Genomic DNA, 12,000 nt, shown 5'->3' on the forward strand with positions numbered 1-12,000 from the left:
GAAAGGATAGTAAAACCTTATAAGAACTATGCATCATCCCCTAAAAAACAAGGGGACAGCCAGCTAACAAACCTGCTGTCACAATGGAAGGATAAGGGCCATTTTTCTTCCTTTCTCTGTAACATGTGAAAGTTCAGTTTGGTTCACAGAATAAACTGAAGCAGCACTCTAGACCTCATTTGATAACTGACAAAGCAGAAGATAGTAGCCTGTAGCAAGATAACCTACTAAGCTTAAATTCTAACTGAAATCATTCAATTATGTTGAACTCCTTCTGAGGACTAGCCACGATGTGATCAGCAGAAAATTAACTAGTGATATGGTTGCGGCCTGAGGCAAAGAACTATAAAGATGCTTCTGGAAGTCAATTTTGAAAGATACTGAGCGCACCTACACATGAAATTTGTGCGACACAAAATCCGGCACATATTGCACCAGAGTTTATTGCTCCTGGGTGCCACATTTACACATGCGCCCAGAACCACACCATGTTGAGCTGGGTTGCTGGCAGAGAGCCCAGGGAGTCAGTATCTCAGCCCAAGGTTGCTCCATCCCCAGTCAACATCCTACCGAGGGGCTGGCTGTGGTACAAGGGTGCTCCAATGGGGGGCTGGCCAGCAAGCAGCTCCCTGCAATGAAGCACCCTCATTCCCCCAGCCAGCCCTGTCAGCATCTACACATGCGTTTGCTGTGCACTAAAGAATGCTGCCACAGTGCAGTACTTGTATTTACGAGTACTAACCTATAGCAAAGTTAATTGGTTTCCTGCATCCTAACAGGGCCACACACATAGATGTTGAAACTTTACCACGAGCTAATTAGGCAACTCCACATTAAATGTCTTGTGTAGACACAACCATTTGTAGTAAATTCTAACTTTAGAATTACATAAATGAGTATATACTGGTAGGTAGTTACTAGGGCCATGCGAAACTTTGGTCACTGATTCGATTTGGTGGAGATTCGGCAGCAGACATTCGGCCCAATTCAGCGGCTGAATCTCCAAATCCAAATCAAATCAATCAATCCTTTAATCTCTCTGAATCGAATCACAAAGATTCGATGATTCGGATATAAACACAGCTTTAAATGTTTTTTCTACGTACCTCATGGTACCAGGTGGCTCATGAATGCTGCGATGCTGAAACAGATGGAGCATCCCATAGGAACATGGGGCTGTCCACAGCGCACTCAGTGGCGGACCTGAAAGTGGACTTTCGGTCCACTTCCGGGTCTGCCACAGAGCGTGCAGAGGACCTTTCCCCCGCTGCCCAGCTTGGCAACTGGTGGCTCCTGGGTCTGGGGGGGCACCCAGGGTCCCCCGTCAGCCAAATCGCCAAGCCGGAGGCGCAGGGGCGGGGGTCTCCCACCAAGCATGCGGGGACCCCCACACTCCTGTGGGACGCTCCATCCACCCCACCATCTCAGCGTTCACAAGCCGTGCCTGGTAACTCACGGTATGTAGAAAAAAAACATTTAAAGCTGTGTCTATGGCTGAATCACGGATTCTCCAAATCAGCATCAAACCTTCAGATTCGGCCGAATCGAATTGGGACAATGATCTGAATCAACGAATCGAATCACTGTCCCCCAATTTGGGCCAAATCCAAATGAAATACGGCCCATTTTGCACACCTCTATTAGTTAGATTATCTTTAAATGTCAGCAGCAGTAAGAAGGCTTCATTAGAATTTACACCCATAATAAAATGCTAGGGTCACAGTCAGAAGACTAAAGTTTCTATGACCCAGGACGGACAAAAGGTCTAAGTTAGAAATTGTGCTGTTTGTCCTCAGACTAAGTTCAGTATTATTACTGAGTATCCCTAATGTGGTCATCCCTAGAGATCTCAACCAGGTCTGTGGCCAAGCTGGGTAACATGAAAAGAGAGAGTACATAAGCTATCAAAAGAAATAGGCTCTCTATGCTCAACATGAAGAGAACAGCCTCAAGTCGCAGAGAACCAACATCAAAAACATGTTAATTCAGAATTTAGTCAATAACCTTCTACCAGAAACAACATGGGAGCAAAACTCTTTAAAGAAGGGTGGAGTAAAACAATCTAAGGGAAATGTACTTCTGAAATAAGGGGAGGAAAAGTTAAATGAAGAGGCAAAATGAACAGCTGAGATAAAGCATGGGTCAAGGTTTTGTTTCTGTATATAAAACCTAAATCTCACCTGGCGGAAGACAATGCCAGTATCAGTACAGTATCTCTGGGCGTCCTCTCCACCCTGCAACAGGACAATGGAATTCTTCTGGACATCCTTATTCTGCCTCAGTCGATCACACAGTCGCTTTCTGTTCTGGGCAAAGAGTGCTACTGGCACTTGCAAAGTTTCTTTTCCCAGCCAAAAACAGGGTCTAGAAAAGGTGTTTTAAAAAAAATCAGTTACTGTCACAAGATAACACACTAGAAATATCAGTGAGGGACACTGGGATATTTTAAATAAACACAGAGAGGAAAAGTTAAATCATGTTTAAGATTAGTCTGTAATACATTCATTTGGCTATAGAAGTCATGAGTGGATCTCTCTCTCTCTACTCACTACTACACGTGGCAGTTAGGAAAAGAAGACTGAAATAATAAAAAAAAACTGTAGTCATATGAACAGTAAATGTAACAGCGGGTACAAATGACTTCAGTTTTAGTCCATAAAATGTCACATAAGTTAGTTAAATAAACTATTGAACAAACTAGAATTAAAAAAAAAGAGATGCACAAAATGACTATGTCAGGCTGCAAAGATATTAGGGGTATGCGCCCCAAATCTGCCCCAAATTGAGGACAGTGATTCAATTAGTTGATTCAGATCACTGTCCTTGATTCTATTTAGCGAATGCGAATCTGAAGATTCGATGCCAATTCAGAGAATCAGCGATTCGGTGATAGACACAGCTTTAACAGTATTGTCTACATACCTTGAGGTACCAGGCACAGCTTGTGAATGCTGCACTGCTGGGGCAGACAGAGCATCCCACAGGAGCGCGGGGGACCCTCCACATGCTCGGCAGCAAACCCAGAAGTGGACTGGAAGTGCTTCTGATCCACTTCCAGGTCTGCTGCTGAGCACGCTGGGGAGCCCCCCTACCCTCCCACAGTCCTGTGGGGCACTCCATCCACCCCAGCATCGCAGCCTTCACAAGCCGCCTGGTACCTTGAGGTATATAGAAAAAACACATTTAAAGCTGTGTCTGTGTCCGAATCTTCAAATCTTTCTGAATCACTCTGAACTGATTCAGAGAGATGACAGGGTCCTTTGATTCGATTCGGATTTGGAGATTCAGCCACCAAACTGGGCCGAATCTCTGCCAAATCAAATCAGGGACCAAAGTTTCGCTCAGCCCTGAAAGATATGCCATAACAGAGCAAAAATGGGAGATGGGAAAAAATGAGTTGCTAAAAAAAACAGAAAGGTTATGATCATACTGACAAAATTACATTAACGAATACTATGTAGCATCAAAAGCAAGCTACAGCAGGTCAACCAGTGACAGAATGGAAAAATATAGCAGAAGTACACATAAATGACAATGTTTTTGATACATGCATACTGTTTGCACAGAGAAAATTAATGGGGGGGGACAGAAGGGGACACAAATGAAGCTTAGTGTCCCCATGTTTAGTGCCAGAAGCTTGGTGTCCCCAAAGTTTGTGGCCTACAGGACTCAAACCCAAAGTACCAGTGACCTACTAAATGCATGAAGTATCACATGATGGAGTTCAGAGTGAAATATCCAAGGGCTAGAAATACAGTCACACACGTTAGCCAAAGAAAAGATTATGAGATGAGCAGACCTTCAGACAAGGAGGGGAAAAAACATGTAGGCCTGTGACCACGGAAGCAAGGTAAAGAAAGCAACCAACTAGTGGAAGGGAAGAAAAAAAGAAACAAGGAGTTAACTTAGCATGCTGGGGGTGGGGGAACAGGTACTGATGGGATGGCACGGAAAAAAGAGAAAAGAAGCTGGCCCAAAGAAGGAAACAGAATTGTGACCAGACCCAAAGGACAGAGGAGGAATTAAAAGAGAACAAAGACCAGATTTGTAAACAGAAATGGAAGGAAGAGTGAAAGGAAAAAAGACCAAAGAGTTAGATTAACACAAAACAGGTTTATATAGCTGAAAGAGCTGTTACAAGAGAGGGAGAAGGGGGTAGGGAAACTCCCTGAAACCAGAAGTGTACACTGTTGCCAACAGCATAACCCTGAAATTCAAGAAAACCTTGGTGGGAGCACATGGCAAGAATCCACTGATTTGTTCCAACATGAAAAACAAGGATAAGGCCAGGTACTCCCTAGGAAAGATCAAAAGACAGCTATTAGACTGCAAAAGGCACTTACAGAAATTGGAGTTCAAATGCTATTCTACGGGATTCTTCCTGTCTCAAAGGAAGAAGAACGGAGGCAGAAGGAAAATAAGGAAGATCAATAGATGGCTAAGGGACTAGCAAGAGAGGTAGTTACTCCTGTTAGTCTGAAGTCAGGCAGAAGGCAGGGCAGGATGGCACCTTATAAACTAATTTGTTCAGAAGCAGGCAATAGCCTGCTTTGTCAGAAGTAGTGCTTTTGGAAAGGTTTGAGGAGGTCTGACCACAAACAAGCATTCATGGCTTTTCACAAGGAACAGGCTCCCCTTAAGGGGGAGAAGTAGCTTCCCAAGATCAAGGCTAGAATGACAGATAAGTGGTTTAAAGTATGAAATCAAGAAAAAGGTTGGAAAAATTCCATAAAATCCCTATACCAGGAGAGAAATCAGTTAAATGAGCATAGCTTGTGAGAAAGAAATGCCAAGGAGTGGAAAGAAAGTGGACTGCAATACTGTTGATGATTTTTTTTGGTTTTAGCAACTAAAGGAGATCTTATAGGACACCTACCAAAGAAAAAGAGCTTAGATCAAGCAATCATGAGTTGAATTTAATTCAGTCTGAATTCCTGGAGAGTCAAGAACGGATCTAAAACTAGGGCTTTGGACTTCAGAAGGACAAACTTTGAAAAACCTAAAGAAATAAGAGAGGACGGCTGAAGTCTGGAATTCATGGACTCAACTGCTGAAGAGGCGTGGAATTGTTTAGGTCAAAAGTACAGATACTATCTGCACCGCAAGCAAAAGGAAAAGAAATGATAGGGAAGGACCGCAGACCTACCAGGAGGAAACAAAATGTGCAGAATAAGCAGAGAACCTGCCAGAAATAAGGAGAAGTCAATATGTTAATAAGGAGAAAGATTTTTCAGAAGTCAGAAAGCGCAGAAAGAAAATGAGAACGGCACAAATTTGAACTGGGGATTTTTGCCTTGGCGCACGTGCCCAGACATGTACTTTGGTGAGGGGCAAGTTGTGCCACTTGGGACAGAATAACCCAGCCCAGCTCCTCTCACAGCTGCAGCCAGGGGGAGCCAGAGCCTGGAGGCAGCATCTAAGCAGTATAAAAACCTGCCGTGGCAAGCAGGGCCTACTTGCTCTCAGGAGCTTCTGGGGCCAGGCCAATTGGTATGTGGGGATACTAGCCCCTTCTGCCAGCTGGACTTCTAAAGCAGCCCTAACAGAGTTCCCTGCACCCTCTACCCACTGCAGCAGTCTGGCAGTGGGGGCTGCTGCCTGGCTATACCCCAAGGCTGCGCATAAAGTTGATCTATCATGGTTTAGATAAGATTTTAACTACATCTTTGCACTATGTCACTGCCTAAATGAATTATTTTTATTTGACTACTCACTATTTTACCTAGAGGATCTGCTTTTGTTCAAAAGAGGCAAAGGTAATTCAAGCATTTGAAATCCTATAAGTGTATGTGATGACTCAATCTAGTTGTGGTGAATCCATAATTACATATTTTAGAGTTTTAGCTCCAGACATTATGGTTGCAGTTGCTTTTAGTGTACTATAGGAGTGATTTCATCAGTTAAAAGGAAAAGAATCTGAGGTAGTATTCATCTACTTTATATTTACAATAAAGAAAAAGTGATCTTGAGCTTCACAACAGCACTCATCTGTAGTATTAACAATAAAAACCAATGATTTAAGTTCAGCTTGTTCAATATAGTTCAACCTCTTTCCTGTCAGCTTATTGAAGACATTCTTCTTAGCAGCTGGAAGGTCATTTTCTATCAGATACAATGCTTTTAAGAGAGATGATACTAGTGCATACAGTTACGTTGTTCCTATGGTGAACTGTTGCTAGGATGAGAAAAATTGAACCAAGTTAACCTTAGAGTACTAAAGCAATGTGCCTTCATGTATTAATTATTGTCTGGCTTTCATGGAAAATTACAAGTCTGAAAGGTAACCTTTGATTTATAACTGTGTAGAACAAACTCAGGAAAGACATTATCATCAGGAACCTAAGCCAAATGATTTCTTACTGCAGGCACAGCATAAGAGAGCTAATAAAATACTTTTATTTTACTTGCTTATAACACTTTGATATAACAGTGTAAATAATTTCAGAAGGTGAAAGATAGAATACAAATCTTCTCTAATCTGACTTTAGGATAGTATTATCTAGGAGTTCAGCACATGATGCACAAAGCTCAAACCTGATTATTGATAAGTTTAGGGACTTACAGTTCACTAGCTGTGAGACACATTAACCCAAGTGTAGAAAAGACTAAGCTTTCATTGTAGAATAATCCCAGCCATAGGAATGGGCAAAGCAAGTCTGCACAATCCTGGCGAGATGCATTTTTAAGATTTACAAGATTTTAACTTTAAATAGAAGTAAAGGGCTAGTTTTTCAGGTTAAAGCCTGCTTTGTATTATACTGCAGTAATGCATGCTGGGCTATATAACAAGCTTACATAGTCCAGGCAAGATTACTCAGACCAAGAAAATAATCTATCATCGATTCTAATAAATTTCATTTGCCCTGATGTCAGCACAATAGGAAAAAGAGGGCATGCATATAGAGAGACCTATTCAGATGCTCCTATACCAGAATATACAGCCACATTCATACGGACAAAGGGAAAAAGAAGGCACATCATGCTTGACCAACCTGATTGCCGCCTTTGATGAGATGACTGCTCTGTGGACACTGGGAGACCAGTGGATGCGGTATACCTTGATTTTAGCAAGGCTTTTCACATGGTGTCCCACAGCATTCTGGCAGGCAAGCCAAAGAAGTATGGGCTGGACAGTAAGGTGGATAAAAACCTGGCTGAAGCATCAGGCTCAGAGGGTAGTAATCAATGGCTCGAGTGCCCCAGGCATCAGTCCTGGGGCTGGTTTTGTTCAATGTCTGCATCAATGACATGGAAGATGGCACAGAGTGCACCCTCAGCAAGTTTGCAGATGACACCAGAAGGCAGGGCTAGGATTCAGAATGACTGAGATAAATTGGAAGACTGGGCCAAAAGAAATCTCGTGAGGTTTAACAAGGACAAGTGCAAAGTCCTGCACTTAGGACGGAACAACCCCATGCACTGGTACAGGCTGGGGGCTGACTGGCTAAGCAGCAGCTCTGCAGAAGAGGACCTGGGGGTTACAGAGAACAATAAACTGAATATGAGCCAGTAGTGTGCCCTTGTTGCAAAGAAGGCCAACAGCATACTGGGCTGCATCAGTAGGCATGTTACCAGTAGGTTCAAGGAAGTGATTATTCCCCTCTATTCAGCACCGGTGAGGCCACATCTGGAGTAATGTGTTCAGTTTTGGGCCCCCCACTACAGAAAGGGAGTGGACAAATTGGAGAGAGTCTAGCAGAGGGCAACAAAAATGATTCAGGGGCTGGGGCACATGATTGATGAGGAGAGGCTGGGGGAGCTGGGCTTATTTACTTTGGAGAAGAGAAGACTGAGAGGGGATTTAATAGCAGTCTTCAAGTACCTGAAGTGGGGTTTGGCGCTGGACTGTTCTCAGTGGTGGCAGATGACAAAACAAGGAACAATGGTCTCAGGCTGCAGCAAGGGAAGTTTAGGTTAGATATTAGGAAGAATGTTCTCACTAGGTTGGTAGTAAAACACTGGAACAGGTTACCCAGAGAGGTGGTGGAATCTTCATCCTTGGAGGCTTTTAAGACTGGCTAGAAAAAGCTTTGCTTGGGATGATGTAGCAGGGGGATGAACTAGATGACCTTCTGAGGTCCTTTCCAACCCTCATTTTCTATGATTTTATGACATTATAGGCTGGCGTGGTAAAGCAGCCACTATAGCAGAGCACAAGAAAAAATGCAGGTGTTTGGCACAGCTTGGCCCACACTTCCCCCATAAAAGAAAAAAATTAATCTTTACTTGAGGACTTTATGCTGCATCTGCTGTTTAAAAAAAATGTTTGATCATCTCCCTCATCAGCACATATCCCCACAACCTGGACTTGATAGGACGCTGTTAGGATTGCATTTCAAAACTTAATGGAGATTATGATTAACTTTTTAATCACATTCAGACCTTTGACTACCAAGGACAAACTCCAACTGAAATAACTACTTCAGGCTACAACAAAACTTGGTAACTTCAGTCTAATCTATTAATAAAACATCCTTTATTAGCAACCTAACATGTCTGCCAATACATTAAAATACAAAAAATGCAATTACTCTGGGCCCATTTTATGGGGATGAGGAAGGGGGGGGGGGGGGGGGGGGTTCTTTCAAAGTTCTATTCAGCTGCTCAAATTCTTCCCTGAACACTTTAAAGAGTGCACAACGTGAACTCACATAACCTTGCTAGGCAAGATACCAAATGTCCACGCTGAAAATTATAGAGAGCAAAAAGTTTGGTTTTGTGGGAAAGGGGCTGTATTTTTTTTATAGAACAAGTTGCCTGGTGTGGTCTTTTTGTTTATTCTCCTCTTCCTTCTGTTTGTTCTTTTCTGGGCATTTAGGTACCACAACAACAGGCAACCCTGCAGAAGCCTAGACAGGCGTTGACCACAATAGGAGCAGAATCCATAAAGTGTTGCCCAAATTAGTGGAATCAGGCTCCATGTATGCCCATCTATCGTCTTCTTTCCACCTTCAAATGCATCACTTCCCCCCACCCCACCCAGGCTACATAAGAACCCTCAAGAAAGCAGTCAGCTAGCCCTTAGGGCCGATTTTCTATTAACAGCAGTGACACTGAAAAGTGATGTCGGCAGTGTTTAGGAATGCAACACTAAACAGGAATTTCAGACACAGCAGGGGTATCAAAGATAGGGGCCACGGAGAATCTGGCCTGTGGAGCCCCGTCATCCCACAGTGCTGCCTATGGATCTCTGACAAGCCCCTGTGAACCACAAGCAAAACACACCTGGGACTGGAGCCAGCGAGCACACTGCACGTGGGGCTGGTCTAGGACACATGCTGCACACGGTGCCTGCACTGGACCGGTCCTGTACACTAGATCCAGGGGCTATCTGGATCAGGCCCACAGACTGGCCCTGTGCACTGAAGCCAGAAAGCTGGGCTGATCCAGCATAAGTGCTCCATGCAATATATACCGTGGACTGGTCCCATGTGCCACTGGCATGTGCTTTGCACACACGCATTGTACTGGCCCCAGCCCATTTCAGCCTCAGCCCTGCACACCTCATGGGTTGGATGAGTTTGACATCCCTGAAACACCAGACATGGCAGTCTGTTGACTGTCTTATCACTTAAGTGGTACCTCATAAGCAGATGAAACTCACTTGATCTTTGCGTATTTACACAAACAGCTCAGAAACCAAAAGAGCTGTTTTTGTGATGACCTAAAACCAGCTATGCTACAATTACTGTTGATTTCCGGACAAGATTGGATATTTTTGATATATGCTACTGAGCTGGAAAGTTACATGGATAAATTTGGCCATTAATCCTACAAATATTTACATCCAAGTAATTCTGTTGATTTTATAATCTAAGAAATAAATGCGAGTAATCCCATTGATCATATTTATTGCAATATAATACTTGCATAAAATTAAAATATTACTGTTATTTCTAAACCCAAATCTGCAAGTATTTGTTTCACATGCATTGCAAGAGACATGTAAACGTTCACCTAGTCCACATCGCTAAAGACACATGACTTTAAAATGCGACTAGAACAAGGGCTCCTTATACTCAATACCATACTGAAAGTGAATGCAGCTAAGGACATGAAGATATAATCTTTTTTAAAAGTGCCTCTTTCTTTTATCATAGACATTCTGACATTCAAAGCTTATCTGAAGTTTGAATACTTTCAGAAATGTTACATTGTGTTCCTGTTGGATCTATCTGATCATATCAAAAAACCTATAAAAAAAACCCAGCAGGACTCAAGAATCCTATTGTATTTCTGGGTCTTCCACTGTTTCCCAGCAAGTCTTTTAACCTTCCTGTGCTTCAGTTTGTCTATCTGTAAAACGCGCATAACATTCCACTGGTATGGAGTAGCCGGGATTGAAGCTTCATAAGACATCTGATGAAGCAAACCTGGACTCATAAAAACTTAAGCATCTCTGTTTTAGTCTATAAAGGTGTCTCTCTACTCTGCTTTCATTTATCTTCCCAGTAAACTGCCAGCACTTCTGAACAGATTAACCTTTCTTCACTAACAATACATTTTAAAGAGATAAACTACAAGTCCTAGTTAATATCTGTTAAGAACATTTACTTCCACATCAAGTATTATGGCCATGTGAGAGAGAGGGAAAACCAACTCTCCAAGGGAAACAGCAAAAGCAGCTACTGTGTATCTATGCTGCAAATACACACAGTAAAACAACAGCCAAGAATGTTTTCCTCATTGCTAATGATAATAATCTAAAACATCAGCCGCCTTAAATCAATGACTTGCTAATCTTCCTGCCTATAGGCCGTCCAAGTTGCAGCACAGAGTCTGCCGCTGACTTCCTCATAGAGAAGTGGGGCTGAAAAGGAGACCATCTAATCCAACCCTCTGCCTGAGGCAGGATCATCCCTACCCATGCCGCCCCATGAAAACCATAATCTAGACCCTACGTAAGTCTACCATCGACCCTGACACGACACAGGCTTAACACCCTAACCTGCCGCAGGTAAAGTGGGAGAATCACAGCTGCCAACGTCCTGTTTCTGTTAAATGCTGTTGATATACACCTGAGAGACACCAGGTACAGGGCCATGCCCCACGCTACAGAGGAAGGCAACCCCCCAGTTTTCTAACACCATTCACTTGAAGGGGAACAGATGAGAGGTTTTCATTACAAGTAAAAGGGAACTAACTACAGAAGCTAGGAGGCTAAAGTGGGGGGAAGGGGGGAAATGCCTGTGGTTTACACACACACACGCACACACACGCATGACCCAGGCCTTTTAGTGCCCTGCTCCAGCATGTGTGCCAAACCCACCGTGTCAAGCGAGAAGCCCCCATCCCCTTGCTGAGGGGGTCACTTGATTGCTGGGGGACACAGAAAAGACAGAACTGGAGCAGGCGTGAAAGGCGAAGGCTCAGAGCGAGCGCACCGCAGGGGACACTGCGCCCAGCACCGCGCTGCGCCCACAGGCCCTCGGACGCTGCCCAGTGATGCTCTGGCCCGAGACGTGAGCAGACCAGGGACAGGCCAGCAACCCCGTGTCCCCGGCCAGGCACATGCGGAGCCCCTCCTGGAGGACGGGGGAAGCAGGGTTTTCACCTCGCTACAGAAACGTGCCAAGCGCCGGTTGCTTCGCGACCGCAGCCCCGAGCTACCCCCGCCCCAGCGCCCAGCCCGAGCCGGGCCGGGCCCCGGAGACTCCCCTCAGCGCAGGGCCTGGGACCCCGCTTACCCCTGCGCCGCCGCCATGTTGCCGCGCCGGGCTTCGCCTGTCATGTGACTACCGGGCAGTCAGCTGAGCCGCGGGGCGAGGGCGAGGGCGGGGGCGGGGCCGGGGCGGGCTCACGCCGCGCGGCATTGGGTAGTGAGGGCGAGGCCCCGCCCCCTCGCGGCCGGGGGACGCCGGTACGGGGCGCTCAGCCGGGCGAGGGGCGGGGCGTTAGGTCATTAGCATAAGGGGTGGGCCTCAGGGGCTCGGCGGCCTAAGGGAGCGTCCGAAGGCCGAGGGGGCGGGGCTTGGGCTCGGTCTCGGGCAAGCGAAGCCC

At 45.0% G+C, this 12,000-nt stretch overlaps 1 protein-coding gene across 2 annotated transcripts in view; it reads right to left on the minus strand.

Annotated features, from left to right (window-relative positions):
- Positions 1-11,788, minus strand: part of PEPD (peptidase D) — a 219,259-nt gene extending 207,471 nt beyond the window's left edge. For both annotated transcript variants that reach the window (XM_019492941.2, XM_006274303.4), the window contains exons 1-2: positions 11,688-11,788; positions 2,181-2,364 (exon numbers count right to left, since the gene is read on the minus strand). In XM_019492941.2, the coding sequence (XP_019348486.1) occupies positions 2,181-2,364; positions 11,688-11,731 (228 nt within the window). In that variant the 5' untranslated portion in view covers positions 11,732-11,788. The remainder of the gene's footprint in view (positions 1-2,180; positions 2,365-11,687) is intronic.
- Positions 11,789-12,000: the final 212 nt, after the last annotated feature.

Source organism: Alligator mississippiensis, chromosome 10 (genome assembly GCF_030867095.1).
Source record: "Alligator mississippiensis isolate rAllMis1 chromosome 10, rAllMis1, whole genome shotgun sequence".
In the NCBI taxonomy this organism is placed as follows: Eukaryota; Metazoa; Chordata; order Crocodylia; family Alligatoridae; genus Alligator; species Alligator mississippiensis.